The sequence below is a fragment of the Bacillus rossius genome, chromosome 3 (genome assembly GCF_032445375.1).
Source record: "Bacillus rossius redtenbacheri isolate Brsri chromosome 3, Brsri_v3, whole genome shotgun sequence".
In the NCBI taxonomy this organism is placed as follows: domain Eukaryota; kingdom Metazoa; phylum Arthropoda; class Insecta; order Phasmatodea; family Bacillidae; genus Bacillus; species Bacillus rossius.
In genome coordinates, this window is record NC_086332.1 from 84,732,585 (window position 1) to 84,757,433 (window position 24,849).

Genomic DNA, 24,849 nt, shown 5'->3' on the forward strand with positions numbered 1-24,849 from the left:
ATTATAAATACTAAAACATTGTGAATGGTTGATTTGGTTAAGATAGCTACATTAAAGATACGGAAAAAAAAAACATGAGCTTCGGGGAACTTCGGTATTTGGCTCTCTCGTCTGTGAAAATAAGGCTTCCTTTACGGGATATGTGGGCTCGCCAGAAATTGCCCTACTGAATCAACGACCATATCTATGAAGTGTTTAAACCACCCCCCCCCCCCCCCCCCCACCACTCTTCATAAATAATTAATTTGGGTTGTATTGAGTAATGCTCGTTGGTTGTATTCACTCTGTACGTAGCAGACAGAATCGATGATTGAAAGCGTATAAAAAATTATCTTATATTGTTAATTATGGCTGAAAACGAAGATTTTGAAAGTGAAGGTGTTACAGATTCACCCAAGAAAGGTAACATACAATCTGAATTAATTTTAAGTTACATATTAATAATTTCTATACTAATATTATAAAGCTGAAGAGTTTGTTTGTTTGAACGCGCTAATCTCAGGAACCACTGGTCCGATTTGAAAAATTTATTTCAGTGTTGGATAGTACATTTATCGAGGAAGGCTATAGGCTAAAGGCTATATTATATTATCAATAACATTAGGGATCCTTACTAAAATTCCAATTTAGAATCAAATGCGTTGGAGGGGGTTAGATACAACATGCAGTACACGTACGAAGTGTGTGTTGACAATGCCGCAGGCTAGAAGTTTATTTCCTATTGCCTATTAACATTGTTGCCATGCACTAGATGCCTTATCATTCTTAATTTTCCCATACAAGTAAAAAACACCCACGTGATATTAACAACGAAGCAATCAGTACCCTCATATAGGATACATAGAGATAGTGTGAGGTATATATGTAGATATAAAGAGATAAATACAGATAGAGAGATACATATATATATATATATATATATAGGACTATAGATGTAGATAGAGATAAATATATATTTAGAGAAATGGACAGATTATTTGTTTATGTGTAACTGCTTCAAACATATTACAAAACAAAACTGAATGAGGCATTGCATTGCATGCCGAGCATTAGCTAGATAACGGAATCCTTTCAATATTAGTAATCCCTTATTTTTCAGTTTGTTTTTTCTATATTACTTTATAGAGTCTAGATTACATACAGACCAGGTAAATAACTATAAACTGGCAGAACAATGTCTGTCGGGATCTGAAAGTCATATAAATTATTTTGCACACTTGACATTAAAATTAAGAAGACAATTACTAACTACATCTGATCTCTAAACAGTTCCTCTTCACCCTGTGTTCAGCCCGGGCAACGCTGGGTACTGCAGCTAGTATAAAATAAAGTAAAAGGAGAATAAAGAAGGCATATTTAGTGTTGGTGAGGCCGATGACAATATGCAGTGGCAAATTGGGACGTATACCTAGGGAAGGAAATTAAGGATCAGGAAACGTAGAGCAGCTCAATGGGTATGTGGTTGAGAAGGGAAGGGCCGAAGGGTGAAACGCATGGGCCATCTGTGATGGTGAAGGAACTGGGGTGGGTGAGACAACACAGAATTAGGAAAGTAGAAAGATTGATGAAGATATTTTTAAGGTTTCATGGGGTGGGATGGGGGAAGCTGGAAGATAGGTTGAACAAAGGGGTGTATAGAGGTTGGAAGTTTCAGAGAGTGGAGAAGAACAGAAAAAGAAAGGCAAGTATTCCTGGTGAGGACGGGTGGGAGTGGAATGGGATTGGAGGAAAGATACTGGTTGTGAGAGGAGGGAAGGACTTGAGGAGGAGACTTCAGGAATTTGGAGAGTTAGGGGGGATTCCTTGCCACCGGGTGGAACCCCAATCGTAATCGCAAGTGTATCAATCATATGTACGCTTGGGCAGTTTGTAACAAGTTACAATCTTGCCCATCAAAGACAATGACTGTTCCTTGCACAAAAAAAAATTAAAATCTCTTGATGCCTGTTGCATGTAGTTGGGTGTAAAACTCTGTGACTGTTAATTGACTTGAAACAGTTAACAATAATTAGCAAATGGAAACGTTCGAAATAAATTTCTACTTTTAGGCCTATTCTTAGACAATCAAATTATTACATGTTCTTTACACAACATATCAGGCAGAAAACACTTTCGCCTATCATTACTCACTGTTCTGTGCCTCCATGACTAAATATTCCTAGTGACTCCGTCATCTAGGTACGTAGATACACAGGAAATAAATCCCGGTAGACCAGTGGACCACCCAATTCTATATCGCACATCTGGGGCCTACAAATTCTAGTCATAATGTCTGAAAATTGATGGGGGGGAAAAATTTAAGACTAATATTTAATTATGGCACAGTCCCTGTACTCAGACATGAAATTGTCCATCCTCACAATCTCATACTATTATATTTGTGAGCCGCCACCCCTACACGTCCTGTTGGCACAGTACTTGAACAATGACTGACGAAACACAGCACATTACCAAACCTTACAGAAAAATTCAGTTAGCTGGGGACTTCCCCAAAATATTGCATTACTATTGGCTACAACACTTATTCTTACAATTATATTGAAGTACCCCCCCCCCCCCCCCTCCCCCACCTTCTTGAGAGCTACCCCTTGCTCTGTCACCTGTCACCTGTCTCTGTCTCACAGCTTCTGTCTCTTTTTAAAATAACAGAGAAATCTGGGATATCAGATATTCCTACGGTCTGAGCTAACTTCTGTTTCTCTCTTACACAGGATGCTATAAACGATTGTCTTTCGGCGCCGCTGTGTCACCGCATGTCTTTCTTTCAGTACAATACTGTCAGTTTCAAAACTACTATAAAACTCATACATAAAATTATTATTACTATTTTTATAAAAACACTGAAATGCAGTTAAAATACTGAAATTCAATGAAATATGTAAATTCACACTTCCGCGATTAATACCTAAGCCAGCAAAGAGAAAGCCAATAAAATTACAGTCAAGGGGCTTTTCAAAATAAAATACTGAAACATTAAAATTAATTACAATAATACTACAAATAAAATACAATTATAAACAACTCGGTCACTACAACCTTGAAGCATATAATCAGCTCATCAACTGCAATACTGAGAAACCATAATATTTATTCTTTTAATAAACACTTTTAAAAGCTGGGAAAGTCAAGGTGTTGCAACGTTACAAGTTAGTTAATAATATTTGATTATTGTGTTTATGATGATTCCCTAGAGTAGGTGCTTTTCCTGGAAAATAATTAACATTCCAAAAATGTACTTTCATATAGGTAGGTACTAATTGACCTGAAGAAAAAATTCTTACATCACTGCTTTTCCGTAAAAAAAATATATATCTCGATGATACTTTTTTTTCTAACATAAATACATTCCTGTATTTATCCTGAAAACAGCATTTCTAAATTCCTACTGGTTTCTGAGAAATCACCATTTATAGGTTACATTACAATACCTGTGCATTGATGTGGCCACTGCTTTTTTTTGCTTTAGCATAGCAACTTAAATTCCAAAGTTCACTGTTCGTTGCTTGCACGTGCAACATTAATAGCAAATAATAAAGGATAAATACATAACAAGAATGATGTTGATAGGTATAGTCTTTCATAGATTTCAGCTACAGAAAAATTAGAGAATTGTTGAGCTACATTTAAAATACATACTTTAAAACATTTGACTGACATTTGACTAGGTTAGGTTGGCTACAGTAAAAATGCTGTGAAATAGTGTGAACGGTTGGTTAGGTCAGGATAGTTTCATCTTAAATAACTAGCTATAAAAAGTTTTTTTATTGTAGCTTTATTAACCTAACCAACCATCTGCAATATTTTAACTTATTTTTAATGTAGCTATCCAACCCTAGTTGACCATGCTCACGATATTACAAATGTGTAATATTTAGGCCTACACCGAACTTGCACGAACGCGGCCTCTGCCCACATGGGAAAGCAAAAAATGGCGGGGGCCGAGTCAATGCACAAGTATTCTAATGTAACCTGTAGGTAAATGGTGATTTCTCAGAAAAAAGTAGGAATTTAAAAACACTGTTTTCAGGGTAAATAGAAGAATGTCTGTAAAGTTTGAAAAAAATGTTTGGAAATGTATTTATGGAAAAGCAGCAATGTAAGAATATTACCAAAAATAACATTATTTGGAAAGTGATTTTTTTCAACACTACAGGCCTTCCTTTATTTATTGTTAAAACATCATTTGAAAATTACTACAGGATTCTGTGAAACTATCACTTATAGGTTACATTACATAGCCTGTGAAGTGACACAGCTGCTGCCATATTGTGCTGTAATAGCTTAGTCAAGACTGTTTCAATGAGAGATTGCTCTGATTGTTGTCTCTGCCCTACTGTTTTCTTGATACGGTAATTATTCCAAATAATGTGTCCAAGTTTTTTCTTTGATTCTGATGGCATGATCATGTAGGTATATATTGATCCTGTGTTATACAATGCTTGCTGTTTTAACAAAAACGTGTATATCACAATATAAACAAATTGTGTCAGGTCTTGTGGAGATTTTTTCTATTGTATACATTATTCATTCATAATTTATTGTTTTAGAAGAACTGAACAATATTCACTTGGAATGGAAAACCATTTAGGACAAAAAACAGTCTTGGCGCTGGCTATAATGAACTGACATTAAAATCCGTCTTTTTGAAAACAGTCTTGGGTAGGGTATATTCCTAAGGATATCTAAAGAACCACAGAATCAAGTTGCAGATTGTATCAAGTAAACAGTAGGGTGGTAAAAACGATGATGGCAATCTCTAATTGAAAGAATCATGGCTACATTATTAAAGCACAACATGATGGCGGTCGTGTCAATGCACAGCCTCCTTAATTTAACCTTTGAATACCTAATAGTCTCTTGGAATTTAGCAGGAATTTTCTAGCATTGTTTACACAGTAAATAGAAGAACATTTGTTGTGTTCAAAAATACAATTTGTAGAATGCTATTATTTTATTTATGTGAAATCAGCAACTCTTACAAGTTACCAATACTTAAAATATCATAATGCCATTTTATAGTCATCAAAAATTGAGATAAAAACAATTACCAATTTCATTGTATATATATATATATATATATATATATATATATATATATATATATATATATATAATAATAATGAAATTGGTAATTTTTTTATCTCAATTTTGATGATTATAAAATGCCATTAGATTCAGACCACAATAAACTTAATTATTGGCCTTGTAATTTGTTAATCCTCATGGTGGATGCAAGACAAATCGGAAATTGAATTTGTTTAAACTCAAAGGGCATATCAGTTGGGATCATCAGGATCCTTGGAATGAGAAGTTCCATACCTTTAAATTTTCCTTTGAGTATCATTGCGTGAATCACATTGATCATCAGTTTTATCACTAAACGCTTTCAATTGCATAGTTTTGGTTGGTTTATATTTCGAAGCATGATGACTACTGAGCCAACCTTGACGTCGTACCGACCATGGCTGTTAAGCCCGTGCTCCGCACCGCCAGTACCGTATCCCGTTTTCGGAGCACGCCCCTCGCCCAGCCGGATTTAGTCAAGCGAGCGCCCTGGGCGTGACCTCAATTAACTGAATTAAAACAACAGGACACGCAACCCTTGACGTCGTACCGACCATGGCTGTTAAGCCCGTGCTCCGCACCGCCAGTACCGTATCCCGTTTTCGGAGCACGCCCCTCGCCCAGCCGGATTTAGTCAAGCGAGCGCCCTGGGCGTGACCTCAATTAACTGAATTAAAACAACAGGACACGCAACCCCGGGGGCTCGACTACGGAAAACAATGTCCAAACGAGGCATTAGGACGAAATTAAGTAATCACATGCAATGAGCAAGTGCGTCGTAGAGACTCCGTGCGTGCGCGGCTCACACGGAACAGAAAAGAACCCTCGTTACTAGCCACAGCGGCTACGGGCCTTGATTAATTGGCCTATGATAGTGGTCTAGCCAAACTAAGAAAATTCAAACCCAAACACTGCACATTGAGACAATTTGTAGTTAAATTTACAGTCGCCAACTTGGTGCCGCTTTTTAAATTAATTATTCAAGTAAAACAATTGTTAAGCCTTAGGTAAATATTTACCAGGTGCAAAATTTTAATCAAGCACCTGGAGCATGTTTTTTACTCATCATATAACCAATTAAATTATTATAAGTTTTTGGTGCCGACTCACAAAGAAGAGAAAGTTTCTCTTCCTTGCGAGACGGCCATGTTCGGCAGTCTCCAACCACTCCGCGCCGGGAACAGACGTGTGTCCGTGGGCAGCATTCAAGTTTGTTTCATTGATTATTTTTATTCTGTACTACATCTTCAAATTTAAATCCTTTTATTAATTCACCGCTGCCCACGTCCCGATCGTCTTCAGTATGATACCGCGCTACGTATCGTATCACGGAACGTACAGTACTGGCCGACTCCAGCGAAAGTATTTTTAATTAAGGACACCGTGCATATGCCTGCCGGCTGCACTCACGTAAGTGTTTCTCCGAACTTAGGAGCCCGCTCATAGAGCCCCCCCTGTACCCGTTAACTTTCGGCGCTGGCCGTCTCCAGCGAGCATCGACCCACGTCCCGCGAGACTGCTGCGGTAACCATTAGTGTCGCGTAGTGTTGTGTTTTTTTGTGTTAATTGTGTAACCGCTAGACATCGCCAAGTGTTGGTGAGAGTTTTTGTAGCGGGACTAAATTAAAGGTAATTCTCACCAACTCATGTAGTCTCCCGTCCTCCACACGGCCGAACGGCCTTCACAGTCAAGGGAGAACCATTCAGGTTAGATTCAAGCCGTGTACCTGGTGGGGCAGGCGGGGGCAGAGTACCCACGACCCAACATCAACGCCCTAGCAGTCCGCTAGCCTGGTGCCCCTCCGGACAACAGTAGCATCGCAACGCCCGTAGCGCCCGTCAGGTACTCCCCGGACCTTTCACAGAGGTCGGGTGACGGCAACCTTCAGTTGTAAATTGTGTGGTAGTAAGCCAGGCACATGCAAGAAGTTTAAAAAGTCAGTTGGATAGTTGGTGGTTTCATCTTCGTTTGTTACACAGTCAATAGATTTGAATGAATGCCGAGTACCAACGATTTGATTCTGAATTACGAAGTTTAAATCATCCACATATTTGTTCTTAGCCACCAAAATTGCTCGCTCACTCAACCATTTGTTATTTTTGTGGTTAGCAATGATGTTGGGGAACACTTTGTTGATGAGCTCGATGAGACGAAATTGCAAAAATTCGGAGTAAATGTAATCAATCCGCTCGATTCATAGACAGGAACACTGCCATTATCGATAGTCAGCAATTGCTTGGATAAATTTCCAACAGATAGATCTTTCAGCAATGTAACTCTCATGTTTGCTGCCAGCTGAAGTTTCTTCACATAGCGGCACAGATTGGATGATTTGAGGCAAGCGTTTATTTCATCGGCAGATGTCGATCTTGGAATGATTGGCAGTGTTTGGCGGAAATCGCCAGACAGTAAAATCATTGCGCCTCCAAAACATCTCGAGTCATTCCGCAGATCTTTCAATGTTCGGTCAAGTGCTTCCAATGCGCGTTTGTGCACCATTGTGCATTTGTTACAGATGATGATTTTAGATACTACTAAAACTTTGGTCATTGCGGAGTGTTTCGCAAAGTTACCTGTCAGTTGTTCAGTAGTTTGAAGGTTTAACGACAATTTTAACGCTGAATGAGCCGTACGGCATCCTTCTAACAATGTGGCCGCTATTCCAGAAAAAGCAGCTGCTACCGCAATGTCGGATCTCGCACGAACAATGGTCAAAATCAAGGTAATGAGGAATGTCTTCCCAGTTCCACCGGGGACATCCAGGAAAAATAAGCACCATTTCCGACATAAATTGCCTTAATTAATGTATCATACACTTTCTTCTGTTAGGGGTACATTTGTTTGAACTGATTGGTCTAATTAATGTCTATCATGTTCACATTCACTTTCCAACTCTCGATTAAATGCGTCATTCATTCCACGATCTGGCATTCCGAACATGAATAACAAACTGCCGCACAATAGGTAACACATGTCTTCGATCAAGAGCAAAGCCTGGTTATGCAACTCCTCATTCACCTCATTTCTTGAACTTACACGAATTCGATGAAAAATATCATCTGACATATTATCCTTGTATTAGTTCCACAGGTCACGTGGACTCGATGTGAAGCATGTCAAAATTATGATAGCAAATATTGTGCGTATCTGACTTAGAGATGCTGTTTTAATTGCTTTAGCAATTGTTGTGACCCAATGAGTATCGTTTTCAATCAAATTGAGCTCTTGACATGCAGCACAAAATGTTGTGTATACTATACCATTAACAGTTCGTAGTGATTAAAATGACGTCGGCCTACGAACATTCACCAGCAACAACCGAAAATAGAAGCATTCATCATTCTCCGGATGAACTGTGTAAATACGACCAAGAGCATCAGTATAACGCACACCCGAATGAACAGGAATCACATCGCCTTGCTTCCGACGTTGAAATTTCTTCGATGATGCGTTCCAATTGTAATAACGTGGCATCTCCGAGTAATGCAACGTTCGTGCAAACGGATCACTTTGGCAAATCGCAAAGAAACTGGTCAATGTTGTCGCTGGAGGTGATTCAGCATGTTGAGCAAAATTCTACGCAGTGAAATAAACTCGTTGACCATTCTCCAGATGCACCACCAAATGTTCAACAATGGGATGGTGTTTGTGAATAGAGAATGAAAATCTACGCCAAATCACCTCATTGCAGTTCACATATCGACCAACTTGATAGCGCGTAATTTCATCATTGGTATTGGATGTTTGCTTGCCAAAAACCGCCATAACGCTGCCTTTCGCGATGCATTTGATGAACTTCACCGAATTGCAATACTCAACTTTGCAATGTGTCTTGAATGTTTTGGAAAGAAGTGGCGAATATGGAATAATCCAACTGTTGTCGACCATGAAATTATTTCCTTTCACTTTCATGAAATTTCAAGAAATTTAATTCATTTTAATGATAAAAGTAAACAATACACCACAAAATGGGTAAAAACAATTGTCCCAAACATGGCGATGACAAACGGTATAGAGCTTTAGTTTTTCTTACTCTCTCTACTTTATTCGTTAGAATAGCTTCGCGGCAATTGCTTAGAGGACATAGAGAAATAACACTTACAGTTTGTACATCTGTAACTTCGTATGTCTATGGCCAACCTGCGTGACATGAGCTGTCAATTCCGGAATATGGCGGAGTTCCAAACCTAATTAATTTAAAAATTATTTATTATTTAATTCTATAAATATTTTAATAGTTATTCTGCTATTCAGGGCATAGACGAATTGAAAAAATCATAAAACATTAAAATCGGTCCAGTCGTTCTTGAGTTATAAATGGTGTAACTAACCCGACTTCGTTTTATATATAAAATTTTCCCCCCGGAACAGGATAAAAATTATCCTATGTCCGTCTCCTGGTTCTAAGCTACCTCCCTACCAATTTTCAGCCAAATCGGTTCAGCCGTTCTTGAGTTATAAATGGTGTAACTAACACAACTTTCTTTTATATATATAGATTTACGCCAGTTAAAATTTGCCATTCCTCGCGAAATATGAACCGTCGTTTTCCTGGTCACTACTACGATTACAACCACAAATTCTTTCTCTACCATTATGTTAATCCAAAATAAATAAACACAGCCTTGATTTTTTATCATAACTACTAGACTCATTTCCACATATTTCCAATAAATTTTTCACTACCTACCAAATGCTTATTTTCTTACTCATTTATTTTATAGAGATACTCCATTCCACTTATTACTTCACTCCTACTCGTACCACGACTGCTACTCTTGCTCCAAAACTCACTATCATTCGTATTTACTTTCACTGCGCTATTTTGTCTTTCGCTATTACCAATATTGCATACTATGTTTGCCTTCGTGCCTCCATTCAAGTTTATCATTAGCCAACTTCCATGACATCATACATTTCCCCTACTTTGTTTCCAGCCATTAGTAAGTACAGTATATACAGTGAGTGAACTTGACACAAATTATGTTTATGATACATATACAATTTTGGCTGAGTGGGTTGCTGATCATGAAAGTAATTGTCATATTACAGTAGGTACTCATTGAACTGGTGAATTCTTTACAGCTTATTCAGATTGAGTGAAAGTTTGTGGACATAGTGCCATTGTTTATATTAGTACTAGTATGGTAACAAAATTAATGACAGTAAATGAAAGTAGTGTATTGTTCTATGTTTGTTTAAACATTTGAAGAGTAAACTATGAGGTATGATTGGAAATTTGTAAGACAGGTTCCACCACTGCTTAATAGGAAGTTCTAGGTTGGCATGTGGTTGTGGAAGGGAAATATTGTTTTGTCCTTGACACTATCTTATCAGATCACCATAATATTTTTGTAAACCCTCCAAGACTCACCGCCTTCCACTTGGGGTTGTGGTGGTAGATAGCCATTGGTATACTTTGATTCTAAGAGGGTTTGGTGGAAGTGGCTGCACATCTTAGTTTTGATTTTATTTTTTTATTTTTTAATTAAATGTTAGACTACATTTTCCGGGTAATGTCAGTAGCAACTTCTGTTGCATTCTTGATGCCTCCTTAATCTCCATGGCAACAGATATTGCAATGGTGATGCATTCTTCATCTTCTGGCAATGAATATTGCATTTTATTGCCTCCCAACAAATTTTTTAATTTGTTAAATGTGCCACGAATGTAGTTGCACTTCTTCAAACTGGAGGTTGGCTTGCCTATCATTTTGTTGTGGAATCTAAATTGGCTAAAATTATATAATGGCACAAAGCTTTGCAGAATAACATCATTTAAATGAGAATAATAATCAGCAAAGAAAAAGGAAAACTCTATTTACACTGCGAATGTCTTTAGTTTCAACCTAAATGCTCTTAATTTTTAAAAGAACACTATTTTTAAGTTAGACTATCAACAAACTATCAACCACTACTATTAATCTAAAATCATAATATATTCTTACCTAGGCAACACAGGGTATTGCAGCCAGGTATTGTTGGTTAAAGATGTGCAAACTTGAAGACCCTTTGAAAACTGTTAGAGCCAATATGTCTTCCAGTTATCTTAGTTCTGACATTTTTTTTTCTTTCAGGATTTGATTTTCAAAATTCAGTTTATTTTTTCTTTTCTTTGTTTAATGCATGGTAGTGGCATACCCACAAGAAGGGGCATGTATAATGAGGAGTGCGAGAGTGTTGTGCCTAGATAGATTCCCATAGTGAAGCATGGGTGTATCAGATAGGATAATATAATAGAATGTGCAAATATTTTTTGTGTTGCATAGCATTTGGTAATCTTCAGAGAGTAATACTCCAAACCTCCAGCTAGCTCAACATTGTTCTAGAGTGCACATATGTGAACACTTGAAGAAATTCTTTGGGTGTTGAAATAATATTTAAGTAACAAAAATTACTGTTACTGTTAAGTATTGATTACTGAAATAACATATCTCGGACACAGATAGATTTTTACTGTTTTTATTTCTACTTAAAGAAAATTCACAATTCACCAAGGCCACCATATTCCAACCACAAAACAAATAAATACAGTATGAAAATACAAACAGGTTGCACAAAACATCTGCACTGACTCCAAAACACAAATTTTCTGTTTGAGGTTGCCAAAAGTTGAATGTTATATGCTGTTTGCACCATAGTTACTGCAAAACTCTGTAGAAACCAAAGGACTTCCTTACTTGGAACAACGACGAAACTACTCACGTTTGCCTCTTTACGGACTTAACACTTACGACTGCAGTCAACAAATTATAAATAAAAGGTCATCAAATGTTTTTAAATTGGGGCCGCCTGACCGCAACCTGTCGGTGCCTCACCACAGAATGACTAACTTCATGGCTACTCCTTGTACTCTAACAGGAAAAAGAATGCTCTTGTGACATGATCTCCACCCAATCACAAAATTACACAGAAAATGATCAGTTAATCAGGGCACATGGCAACAGCTCTTTGACTAAAATCCAGAGTATTTCTCACACTTACAGAATGCTTGTCTCTTTCTAATTATTACATAACTGGCAAACTATTGCAATAGCTTGTTTTCAAACAAAGATCTATTGCAATAATAGAAAATACAAAATAAATTACTTGAACACACATGTATGAATATAAAAAATATTTAAAATGTGGAAATGCATAAAAATGCAACTACACAAATAAACAAATAGATAAAAATAACTTTAAGTGGTTGATGCACCATAACACAAAATAATCATCTGAAACACTTAAAAAAAACATGAAAAAATTCTATTTATGATAATGATATCATAAGCACCAACCATAGCACTGTATATAATCCAACAACATAATAAATCGTCATAACACCTTATTTAGATAGTGGGGCGGGCAGTAGTTTCAGTAGTTTGGGTTGCTACAAGTGTTCTTAAAAACTTTGATGGATTGGGATTATTTTCAAATGTATTTCATAACAGTTACATGTAGATTAAAGTTACAAGTACTGGTAGATTACACTTACATGGTACGTATTGTCTTTCCATGAATATTTGATCATTTTCTTTGCCATTCAGCAAGAATTTGACAGATATATTATGCCAGTTATTTGTTATACATTACAAAAATAGAGAGAGACAGTGACACATTGAAATTCAATATGAATCAGATATATAAACAAAACTTGTCTTATACAAATTTATAAGCTTAAATATTTTCTTAAAGGTTTTAAATATTAACTCAATTTAAATTCTCTCATTTGGTTCTTTATTCACTTATCAGTTCATAAATGCATGTCTCGAAGCTCAATATGCATTAGGTATAGTTCTTGGCTAGTCTGTTAAGCTTAAATTTGTTTTTCTTATATTATTGTTTCATTGGTCTGTGGGTTAAGATACCAAGTTGGTGGGTTATAGGGTGTTGGTTTTGTACCAAAATATGCCTGGGGTTCCTTTGTGAGTTTATTGCCTACATGCAATGTTGGGTCTCCCACCTTCCTTCTGCAAAAACAATAGCCAATAAATATTGATCTGTTTTGTAAACATAAATAATTTCTTCCTTTTCACAGGCCCAACACTATCAACGAGCACAAGCAGTTTTGAAGCCCTGGACCCTCATGATCCCAACTTGAGCCGTCTGGCAACCAGCATGTTTCAGAAGACAGCGGACTACTTGTTTGGCGAGCTTGCGTCTACTCAGGTGCGGATGATTCCTGTATATCCTGCATATTAATGTATGAAGGTTTGCCATACTTGTCTATGGCTCACTCCTTAGTAGCGACTGTGTTTCCGTACCATGTGCGTCTCTGCCTGAGGACGGGAGCAGATAGCAGTTCCCGAAACGTCGCTTGTTTCTGTTTTGGTAAAACTATTGTGTTTGTTTCGTCTTTTCGTTTTGTCATGTTTTTGTCTCGTTTCAACTGTTGTGCTGAATTATTTTGGGTTCAATATTTTTGTGCTGTCATCATTTGTGGGTTTTTTTAAATTTTTTTATCGTTCTATTCTGTTTTGGAAAACTATTGTGTTTGTTTCGTCTTTTCGTTTTGTCGTGTTTTTGTTTCGTTTCAACCGCTGTGCTGAATTTTTTGGGTTCAATATTTCTGTGTCGTCATCATTTGTGGTTTTTTTTTTTTCCTCTTAGTACATTTTTCTTTGTTTTGTTGACCATATTCCTGTTACGGAATATTTTGTGGTGTTTATATCCTTGTTGACAACAGCAATTTTTTGCTTAATTTTGTGTTTTTTTGTCTTTTTGAGGTTTTATTTATTTATTTCTAGTTTTTCAACAGAAAAAGTTCTTAGCAATGGCGTGCCAAAAACTTACATCAAGTCGATTTAAATAAAGTATTTAATTTTGATAGATTTCAACAAATCAATCACATTTTTAACCCCTTCCTCTTCAATTATTGTACCTAGCAGTTCTTTTCTGTAAACTCTTTTGGTGCTTTCAAGGACTTCCTGGTCCATAGACTGCAACAATGGGTTTGTGATTGTTGCAAGAAATTTAATTTTTATTCCTCCACTCATGAGTTCTTGTTCTTCCAGATGAGATGGAGCATCGCCAAAAATAAAATAGCTTTTTCTTGTAAACTTTTTTCTTTTAGGTATTTTCGAACTTCAGAAACAAAGTTATCAAAAATCAGGTTTTACACAAAAATCTGACTATCTATGCACTTTTGTGTGGTCAACATACCACTGGGAACGAATTGGGTTAATATTATTAGAGCGCTGGGAATTCTTTGATTTCCCTACATTAAGAGGAGACTTGTGTTTCACTGATGCATTCTACAAGCCATAGCAGTTAGCCTATCTTTGCTATTCTTGTTACCTTACCCTCTGCTGAATCTTTAACTTTGATGCTAATGTTTTGTTCAGAAGCATCTGGTTTTATAAGACTAGTTTTGTCAGCATTATAAATTTGATCCAGAATTCCTCAATTAAACAAATAGTTCCAAGCCCTTTTTAAATTATTCAGTGCTAATATAATAACATCACTGGACAAGCTCTCTCCAGTTCCAGTAAGTTGGCAAATATCGTGTCAATTTTTCCAACGTACTAGCCACTTTTGGCTAGCAGTGAATTTTAGGCTAGGATTTGGTAATGTTTTGTTTCAGCTCAGTCTTTTGGGCCAAATTTTATTCATATATAGAAACACCATATTCTCGCTGAGCCCTGTGCCACATGAATTGTGTATTGTCTAGTGTACTTTTTTTTTTGGGCCATTCCTCTGCCTTCCAAACTGTCTTTACATGTCATTTGACAACAAAATTCTTCAATTTCTTTTTTTTGGTTATTCTAGTCAGACACTGTTGAAGTTTTAATTCCCAATTTAGCAGCTATTTTCACCTATGCTTCTCCTTTATCAGTTATATTAATAGCGTCTAACTTTTTATCCATCAAAACAATGACCTTCTTTTGCTTCAATGCCATTTTATTGCTAAACTCCCACACTTTAAAGGAAAAATATATATTATATGTAGCAATAAAGTTAAACAAAAACAATCCGGTTGAACCACACAACACAAACAATAAACAAAATGACATGCTGTTTGAAAAAAGAAAAACTGAGGAGATTGAAGGAGATTGAGGGAGGGGAAGTGATAGCTAGGTATCGAGGTCAATGCTCTTTCCCAGCCTATTTATAGCTGGTGAGTCAATCCACATCAACGCCCTGTGACATTCTAGTATAGCTTTCTTAAACTTGACAGAAAAGCACTTTGTTACTATAATGAAACAATTAATGCAGAAACTGTACGTTGAATCAAACTAAAAGGCAAATATTTGGCATTCTTATAGTTAAGTTTTTGCTATCGTAGTTAAAAATTATTTATCTAATGCAAACTTAAAACAAAATTAAATATCCACAAATCTTACCCGGTTTATCAGGAGATCTATATGAGTGAAGACCGTAACTAGGTTTCACTGAATGTAAGAATTATCTAATAATGAAAGCAGTTGGTGGCAAAGAAACAGGTTAAAAGTACTATAACAAATTATGCTAACAGTTGTATGTGATATATGGAATGGAATGAACCAGGAACCCAGAACCAGGTGGCAACCATTCACAAGTGTCACATGGCAAAGAATTACCTAGAAATAGGTTAGTTTGTTTTGCTTTAAAATATGAACAGAACTGCAGTAGAACCTCTATTTTACACTTTGCTAAGGCCAAAACACTAAATATTAATTACCTAGTTCTAAAACCATGTGGGGCCATAGTGGTTGAGTGGTCAGATCACTTGCTTCTCACCAGGGTGATCCAGATTTGATTCCCGGTTGAACAACCCAGCTGATGTTATAGTGAACCAGTGAACTGTCCTCACACACATTCATTCCATCAGTGGATCTCATCATCCTTCACTCTCTCTAATGGACTCCATGTCAATGAGACATTAAGCCACACACACTTTTCATCTCTTTGCATTTTTATATCAGAGTCTACCGAATTAAGTATGTTTCATCTATATAAAAAAAAGTAAATGTTTGTTCAATCAATATCTTAAATCTCAGAAGGTTTTCACCAATTGCTTTGAAATTTTGACACAACGTTGCATTAAAATCCATGTGTGTTTTTATATATCTAATTTCACATCTGTGGCAGGTAAAATTATAGATATAAATATGTATAAAAATTGATGTTTGTGTGTTTGTCTTCTGTTTTGAAAAGATATACGTAGATAGGAAGATATAGACATAGAGAGAGGGAGATATCCAGAGATATAGAGAGATAGAGTGAGGGATATATAAACATATATATATATAGAGGGAGATAGATTTTGATAGATATAAACATATATACATAGATATAGAGTTATATGAAGACGTATGGATAGAAATAGAAATACATAGATGTAAATCAAGAGATAAAGAGAGCTTTTATATATAGAGAGAGAAATATAGTGAGACTTATAGAGGGACATATATGGAGAGATAGAAAGATATTCTTTGTATATGTGTACCTACTTCAAACAAATTACAAAACAAAATTGGAATGAAATTGTAATGCATGCCGGGAATTAGCTAGTTGTAAATACAAGTATTAAATCTTACATAACCAACATAACTTCTAAAAAATTATTTTAGGTTTTAAATATTTAGCAATAAGTTTTAACTAGGTACCTATTTTTTTTAGTTGTGTAATAAAAATGTCAATACTACTGAAGCTTGTTTAGTAAGTAAACATAGAGCTTAATTGTACTCAATAATTAAATGTTGATTTAATAAATAACTGGACATGAGTAACATCATTCAAGTTATATTAAAACTAACACAAGATGCAAAGTAGATAATTTGTTTCAGTGCAAAGTATGTGTACAGTACATGGAGACAAGTCACCTAGTTCTTCACTAGGAACCTGTGGTCAGTTACATAACAATGCTAAAAACTCATTCCTTTCAGCGTCGGAAAGGAAAATTTTTCAGCACCACCAAATATAATACAAAAAATAGGCAAAAAAAACTGTAATTTAGGTGAATCCACAGTGTCAAAAGAATTTATATCTTCACTTAATAGAGAACCACTCGTGTATGTAGAAAGATCAAGCGAAGTTTATGGTTGATTGCAGGAAGACTACAGGCTACTGGAGGCTATGAATCAAGCGACTATTATAAAATATTCAGACATGAAGCAGATTGCCACCAACGTTGCCAGGACGATAACAGATCTCAATGAGAAATGTGAGTTTTATTGCTAATCTGGTTGATATATTTTTGCTGTCATTACTATGTACTTAAATTTTTATACTATTATTTAAAATAAGAATCTTGCTATTTTGGGATGAAAGTAAATATTTTTTATCAGACCACCAATAACGATTTGTAGTATTTTTCTGTTTGGTGATTATAGAAATTATGTTTTTATTTAAAACTTTGTTTGGCTGATTCTCATTTTCTTACCACATTAATTTATTATAAAGCATCTTATTATAAAGTTGTGAGTTAAAATAAATATCCACCTATGACACAAACTAAACATGTTCAAAATCAATAAAACTTTATAGCTGTCAAATCCAAACTGGCTACCAAAAAGGGTGCGAGAGCGTGAAGTGAATGATTATATGCTCTCTCTTCCTTGAGTTCTGGACAGCAAGGTCGGATGTCGAGAGTGGCTGAGAGTGAGCAAGAGATTATATGCGATTATATGATACCATTAGTTATCAAGTCGTGACTTAAAGTGGTTTTTTATGGTTAATATTAGGTTATTGTGGTGTTGTTTAAGTGCTTCTTTTCTTGTATTGCATGTAGTACTTTTTTGGTTTTAGGTCAGATTGCCTATAATGTCTTAATATTGTTTATGTATTTGATAATTATTATTTATATTTGCACCACCAATTCAAATGTTAAACTGGCTACTCATCCTCTTCCTGGGAGATACTTGGTAAAATATGTACAGGTCATAAAAAATACTTAAGTATAATTCAAATAAAGTAGTTAGGGGTTTTATTTCCAAATTAACTGCATTAGCTTAGCATGTCTAATGCGTTCCTAAAAATGTTTGTGTTATCTGAAATTGCGTATTCTGAAGTATTGGTTTCCATAAATAGCAAGGCTCATTTACTTAACGTGTTCCAAAATGTGTAGAGAAATATTCTTTACGTAATATAAATGTGTAGAATAACACTCAACAATAAATATGTTGTACCATTTGTCTTTATAAACCTACCATCAAATACTTTGTATGACAAGTATGACACCGCATAATGGGTGATAGTTATTGTCAGTCGGCTGGTTGACTTGCCCTCCCGGGCGTGACCTTAAACTCACGTCGCGTACCTTTCCGCGAACTTTCCAAACCATCTTTTCCTGGCAGTGAAACTGATATTACTGTCTCGATATTTACGTTTGAATTTTCTTAAAAAATTGTGCTTTTACATGTATCACCCTTGGTTCACATCAATCCTGTCAGGCCCATGATATTTTTTCATTGCACCTTTCATTTAACAATCTTTTCCATGTGAATCATCTGTTAATTTGTGTTCCGGTATCTAATGTCAAATATATTCCAGCTAGTTCAACCAACAGCATCAAACTTATATAAACATTTGATAGAGTCCTTATTTCGTACAATTGTACGCACAGTTAACTTGCTTAAAACTAAAGTGTGACCAACATAAGTGTGGCCTTCATGACATTATGCACGCTATAATACTTCTAGTTTTGTGTCAAATACTTGAACACAATGCATTATACGCTCACTTGGAAGCCATGATTCCACTATGATTCCACTAGGATTTCACTAGGATTCCAACTGCAGGTGCTTACATACGTTCAGTTACCGGCAGACGTTGCTTGTGTTTGTGTGAGTTCCCTGTCACTGGCTAGACTGAGTTCATCATGGCCTGGTCGGTGGCCAGGCGACAACGGTACAGCATGGCGGACGTAAACATTTGGTCCTTTTAACTCCATAGCTACAACTTAATGTGCCATAGCTGATGTTTGTACATTAGCTGATAGCGTAGTCAGACTTGCATGCGCATCTCTTCCCTCCCTCATATGGCTAACTGTATGCCACGGTACATCTGTTGTTTACCGAGTTGAAGTAGACTTCCTGGCGTTATGCCTGACTGTTTTTTATTCTGTGGCGATTTTGTGCTAACTGAAATTTCTAGATGTACTATTCAAACTGGGTAAGTAAAATTAACATTGCGCTAAATGAATTTGTGCAATTTGAAGACGTGCTAAGTGAGGGATTGGTGTATGTAAGTTCTTAGACTACGTAAATTCCAAAGAGCAACACCTAATCAGATATTAAAATAGTTTCATAGAATGTAAATATGCAAACTATAACCAACAACACATGTTTATAAAACAATTATTAAAACCAATATTATGGTGAAGCTAAAAATGTGATGGGCAAGTTACAATCCACTTATGAATTATTAACTATTTGTACAGATATGTTGCCAACATTTACATCAAGTTTGTTAAATTATGGTTTAAACAGTGCCTGATTTTATAGGAAACAATAGTATATAAATATCAAAACTTCATGATATGACAGGCCTGAACTAAAAACTTAAAACAAATATGCTATACAGATACGTAAAGTTAGGTTCGCATTGTAATAAAACTTTTTGTGCTGTTGGTTATGGTAGCCACTGTAATAAATCTCATTACTATGGTATTATATGGTATTCAACTCTCTCTAATTATTGGTATGTTCTCATGGGGTTCTTGGCGCCTACCCTCGTCGCAGTAAATACCAGGAACGCTGCTACTGGATGGTCTGCCCAGACTGATAGTCCAGCTAGCACGTCACTGCCCTGTGTTACTGTCCAGAGAGTAATTATAAAAAGGAAATTTAGTATTGTTGTGTGAATAGTGGAAATTTGCATATAAATGAAATAATAATAACTGAAAAACATATGATTTTAATGAGTTCTGGAATATGGGTGTGAAGTTACGGTTAATATGTGATTAAGCGAGAACAACCAAGGTGTCAAATCTAGGTGTCGGTAATTAACTGCAAATGACGTCACTGGAACACATTGAATACCATGCCGGGTCTAGCTGTACGTTGTCGGAGGCTTGAGGCTCTCTTCACAGGACCTCCAGGTGGTCTGCTGCTACACTGGAACACTGGACGCTGTAAGCTGTAATTGACGAACTACAGAAGCTCTGAGGTAGCCGGGTATCTGGCCGAAGACTCGACTTCCCTCTCGTCCTAGAAAGTCTGGTTTAATCTGGATCGGTCTCACCAATCGTCGTGGCCGATCGCAGCTGGCACTGCCCTCAGATGTCTGGAACCACTACGGGACGAAAACGGGACTGACGCGGAAGTTGGCACTCGACGTCGCCGATACTCCCTATCTAGGACTTATTTAGTCCAGATACAATTCTCTCAACTCGTAGAGAGGAGAATTCTATGTAGTACACGATCGCGGATGACACGAATCTTCTATTTCTCGGGCGGCAACCAAGGCTTTGGTTCGCCCCAACCCGAGAAACGTCTTCCCGCTGCAAGATGGCGATGGCGTCTCTCTTCTTCCTCCTTATAACTATTTACTTTCAGTCCGTAGCAACCAAGGAGCTATAGCTATCAGCAAACAGAATAAACTGTATAGTGAAATAAAACCTTGGATGTTAGAGTGTAAGAGTATCGAACTAAGACCAAATGAATAAAGTTTCCAAAGAATAATTCTTAGAAGACCCTGAAGTTGAAAGTGTGTTGTCTATGGCAATAAGATGTGTCATATCTGTTATACCTTGGTTGTTCTCTTTACAATAAAATAATTAAATACATAATATTCGCTCATGAAATATACAATTAATATTACAATAATAATAAAAAAATAATAATAATATAACTGTAAACAGTTGTACTGGTTACAGCATGTACATTATTTATTGTATTTATTTATTTTAGTTTAAGTTTTAACAATGTGGCTTTGACAGCTTCCTGAACAATGTATTCATCTGGTTTGTTTGCTTTCTTTTGTGTAGGAACTCATCTCGGAAAGCCATTGCCATGTATGGAAACGTTAAACTAAGTAATAGTTATTTTTTATTTATATATCTCTCCCTCTGAGTAAAACCAGTCTAGTTCATTTAATAATAATTTTGAACTGAATATAATTATCTATATATAAAAAAATGTAAATGTTTGTTCATTCAGAATCTTAAATCACTGAAAGTTCTTCACCAATTGCTTTTATATTTTGACACATGTTGCATTTGAATATGCACATGTTTTTATATACCTATGTCACACCTGCAAACAGGTAAAAATATAAATAAAAAGCTAGATAGGTAAGAACGTAGATTTTTAATATTTTCATTGCTATAGTGTGACATATAGATATAAAGAGGTATAAATAATAAGTGGTAGAGAGGGAGATATAGAGATATAGAGAGGGAGATATAGAGAAATATGTAGATAGAGATATAGAAATATACATAGAGATAGAGAATTAGAGAGAGATGCTTTTTATGTGTGTACCTTCTTCAAATAATTACAAAAACAATTGAGATTGCAATGCATGTCAGGCATTAGCTAGTTTTGAATATATGTAATCTCTATAGACCTTAACCCTGAGTGAAAATTATTTGCATGAATTCTAAGTTCACAAGTCATTCCTGTACATTATTCAAAATTACTTTTGATTACATATATAAACATCTGTAGCCACCCTATTTCCTGATATTTTATATTATTCAGTTAGTCGAACAGTGTCTGGACCATATAATTGTGATTAAATATTTTTAATTTAAATAATTTATTATCCCTAAACATTATATTTTATGCCACTTTGTTTGATTCGTTCTACATTCATAAATATATCTCATTGTTCATTGTGTCATTTTCGTTTGTCTGTGTCTTGTAGTATTTAATGTATTGATTTTTATTTTGTTGAATAAACACAGCCTAATTGTTAGCCTGCAAATGCAACTGTGTTTCCTAATTCAACTGTTCCACCTGAGCACCAGCTACTTACTTAGGTGTGGCCTTCAGACAAATGTTGTGCGTAACATCACAACAAACAAATAAACGTTCTATAGCAGTAGTAATTTGTGCATAGAGTATACAACATAGTACATTATGGGCCATACATAGAAACTGTACAAGGTGCACAGTAAAGAACTCTTGTGTAAGATGTTGCTCATCTGTGACTTGTACATTGCAGGTGTTTACTGTTGCAGATAAGTCTCTGCAGCCGTACCTGGAGCAAATTGACCAGATAGAGGACAGTGTTGTGAAGCTCGAGCAAGCAGCTTACAAGCTGGATGCGTACTCCAAGCGACTAGAGACAAAGTTTAAGCACTTGGAGAAGCGATAGTTCACTAGTATGTGCCTGCATCTTTACTTACTTCTGTGATACAAACTCAAATGATTTTGTGTTTTCTTTAGATAAATATCAATGACTATTGTTTTTTATGGAGAGTTTAATAATCAATGGAACTTGGTCATAACATTTTTGAGGGGCTTGACGATTTCCACTTAATATATTTAATTGTAAACTTTGTAAATAGCAACAACCTGATAAATTCAATTAAAGTAACGGTTTGTGAATCAATGGGAGTTTACTTCCTAATCAATAAATGTTTACAAAAATATAAATATTGCGACAAGATTCGCTTGTCTGTTATCATATGATTTTTAATGATATTTTATGGAGTTACACTTGTTTCGAATTTTGTAATGTTTTGATAACTGATTTATTGTCTTATGTAATTATGGATGTATATATATAATAAAATATAAATATTTTGAAAAATATATATAAAAAAGGTTTTAAATATATTTTTCCTTGTTACAGAGTAATAGGGTTTTTATGTAAGTTTAGGTATGATGCAGAGATTGTTAGTGGTTTTTAGGGCTGGAAATTTATCTAAGGCCAGAATTAGTCAATCTTCAAACAGTGAGACCCGATCAGTGTATCAGGTATATGATCTTTTTTTTTTTTTTTCTAATCCACATTTATTTTCCTCTGATTTTATGTTATTTTGATTTTCAATAGATCATGAGAACAGAATAATCAGCATTATTTGAGTAAAATCACAGCTCTCACCCACAATTATTAAAAATGTTATTCAATATTTTCATTAAATTAATTTATCAGTCGAGTAGTTACTTCCTGTGTGGCGAGTTTCTGCTTGTAACGTTGCAAGACCCCTGCCCTCCTAGATAAATATTTTTCTTTTAAACTATGTATTTTCATGAATGTAAACATTTCTTAGAAGGTCTCGCTAAGAATATTTTACCATTTTTATGTGTTTTAGGGTTGATATTTGCACTTGCTGTATTTGTTAAGAATGTACTTTGTATTTTAACATTTTAAATCATTACTATTTTTTAAGTAATTGTTCACAAATAAGTCGTCGTACTGGATTTTTGCCTGTTTTGGCCTACTTTTTCAGGTTTTTTCTAAATAAGTTTAATTTTGTCAAGTAATTTGTATTTTGATTGCTGTTACCTAATGTTCTAGAACAATGGACTTGGTGTGGAATGTATTAGAAAGAGGCAGGCATATAAGACCTATGAGTGCGAGTGAGATAGAAACGGTGATTCCCCACCAAGAGAGAGCCAGAAATGATATCTCGTCACTGCGTGGGAACTGTAGGAGTGTTAGAGAGAGAAGGAGAAAGTGAATCCCCTGTTTCTATGTGTGGAAAGGGTTTTCAGTGTATATGTTGTGTGTTCTGATTGGCTTGTAATTGTTAGTATGAATGAAGAGTGTATGTGATTGGTCGGTGAGGTCATGTGACTGCCCTTCCTGCGTGGAGGAACCAGTGCCATGATTTCACCAGTCGTCTGTCGATCGTTGCACCAGGAGGACACGTTCGGTGGCTTCTCACAAAATATGTAGTAATTGAGAAGGATAAATTTAACGTCGGTAGCTCGAGCCATGCCGAAGATAGTAATTTAATCATTTGTTGTTTTTGGAACTCTTTGAACATTTTAAATTAGAAATTGTGGCTACCGACATCAGCGTTTGGCTCATGGCGAAATTCATTTTCGCTGGGTGCGGCCCTGTTTGAGGCCGCACTGATTTCGTGTACTTACAGTAAGATATTACTGAAGGACTTAACCTACGTTGTTTTTTGTTAATTCTCATCGCCCGAGCTGCGAGCAATTCTCGACAGGTGGATGTACGAGTGGAATGAGAGAGAAAAATTTTGAAAGTGATTGGATTCGTCTGTGCAACATTCTATTTTGAAAAATAAAACAAAAACTACAATTGGCGCTTAACATATTTTTATTTTTGTATATAACGAACCGTTATATGCTCGAACCTTAGTGGGCCGTAAGTGACTTGCAAGCCACCACAGATTGGCCGCTATGACCACACTATTAGATTTTACTACCGTAATATAGTCAAATTATCGCAGATGTGATAATAGTGTGACTAGTTTGAGAACTAGTGTTTGATCGATAGTCCAATTGGTTTATATGTCTATTATTTGCTAATATTTACCCAAGAGTATGCCTCTATCTTGCTATATTGTAATGTGGTTCTGCAATCAAGTATTAACTCATGTGGGGGTTAAACAGCGTAACTCACTACAAATAAGACTGGTAGATCAATTCAGTGCAGTGAGAGGAATTTTAATTACCATTTCTTCTGGAATCGATCAGTTTCCTTCCCGTACAGGAATTTCTTGGGTATGACTACTTACTTGTCTTAAGGCTTTAAAGGATTAATTAAAAATAACTTACAACTTAATGCTATAAAAATCAACATTTATTTTCAACCAAATAATTACTTTGAAATTTGAATACAAATCAGTATTAATGTTTCTGCTAGATATAATAATTATTGGAAGTTATTTTTGTAGTTATTAATTTAGCTTAACAGACCTGTTGGTAACCGACTTAAGAATTCCCAGGGAGTATC

The 24,849-nt window shown here is 35.7% G+C and overlaps 1 protein-coding gene across 1 annotated transcript; it reads left to right on the top strand.

Annotated features, from left to right (window-relative positions):
* The first annotated feature begins 177 nt into the window (after positions 1-177).
* Positions 178-24,203, top strand: LOC134530992 (biogenesis of lysosome-related organelles complex 1 subunit 2). The gene is made up of 4 exons (XM_063366406.1): positions 178-402; positions 13,085-13,215; positions 17,080-17,191; positions 22,154-24,203. The coding sequence occupies exons 1-4, from the start codon at positions 348-350 to the stop codon at positions 22,288-22,290; spliced, it is 435 nt and encodes a 144-aa protein (XP_063222476.1). The 5' UTR covers positions 178-347; the 3' UTR covers positions 22,291-24,203.
* The last annotated feature ends 646 nt before the right edge of the window (positions 24,204-24,849 follow it).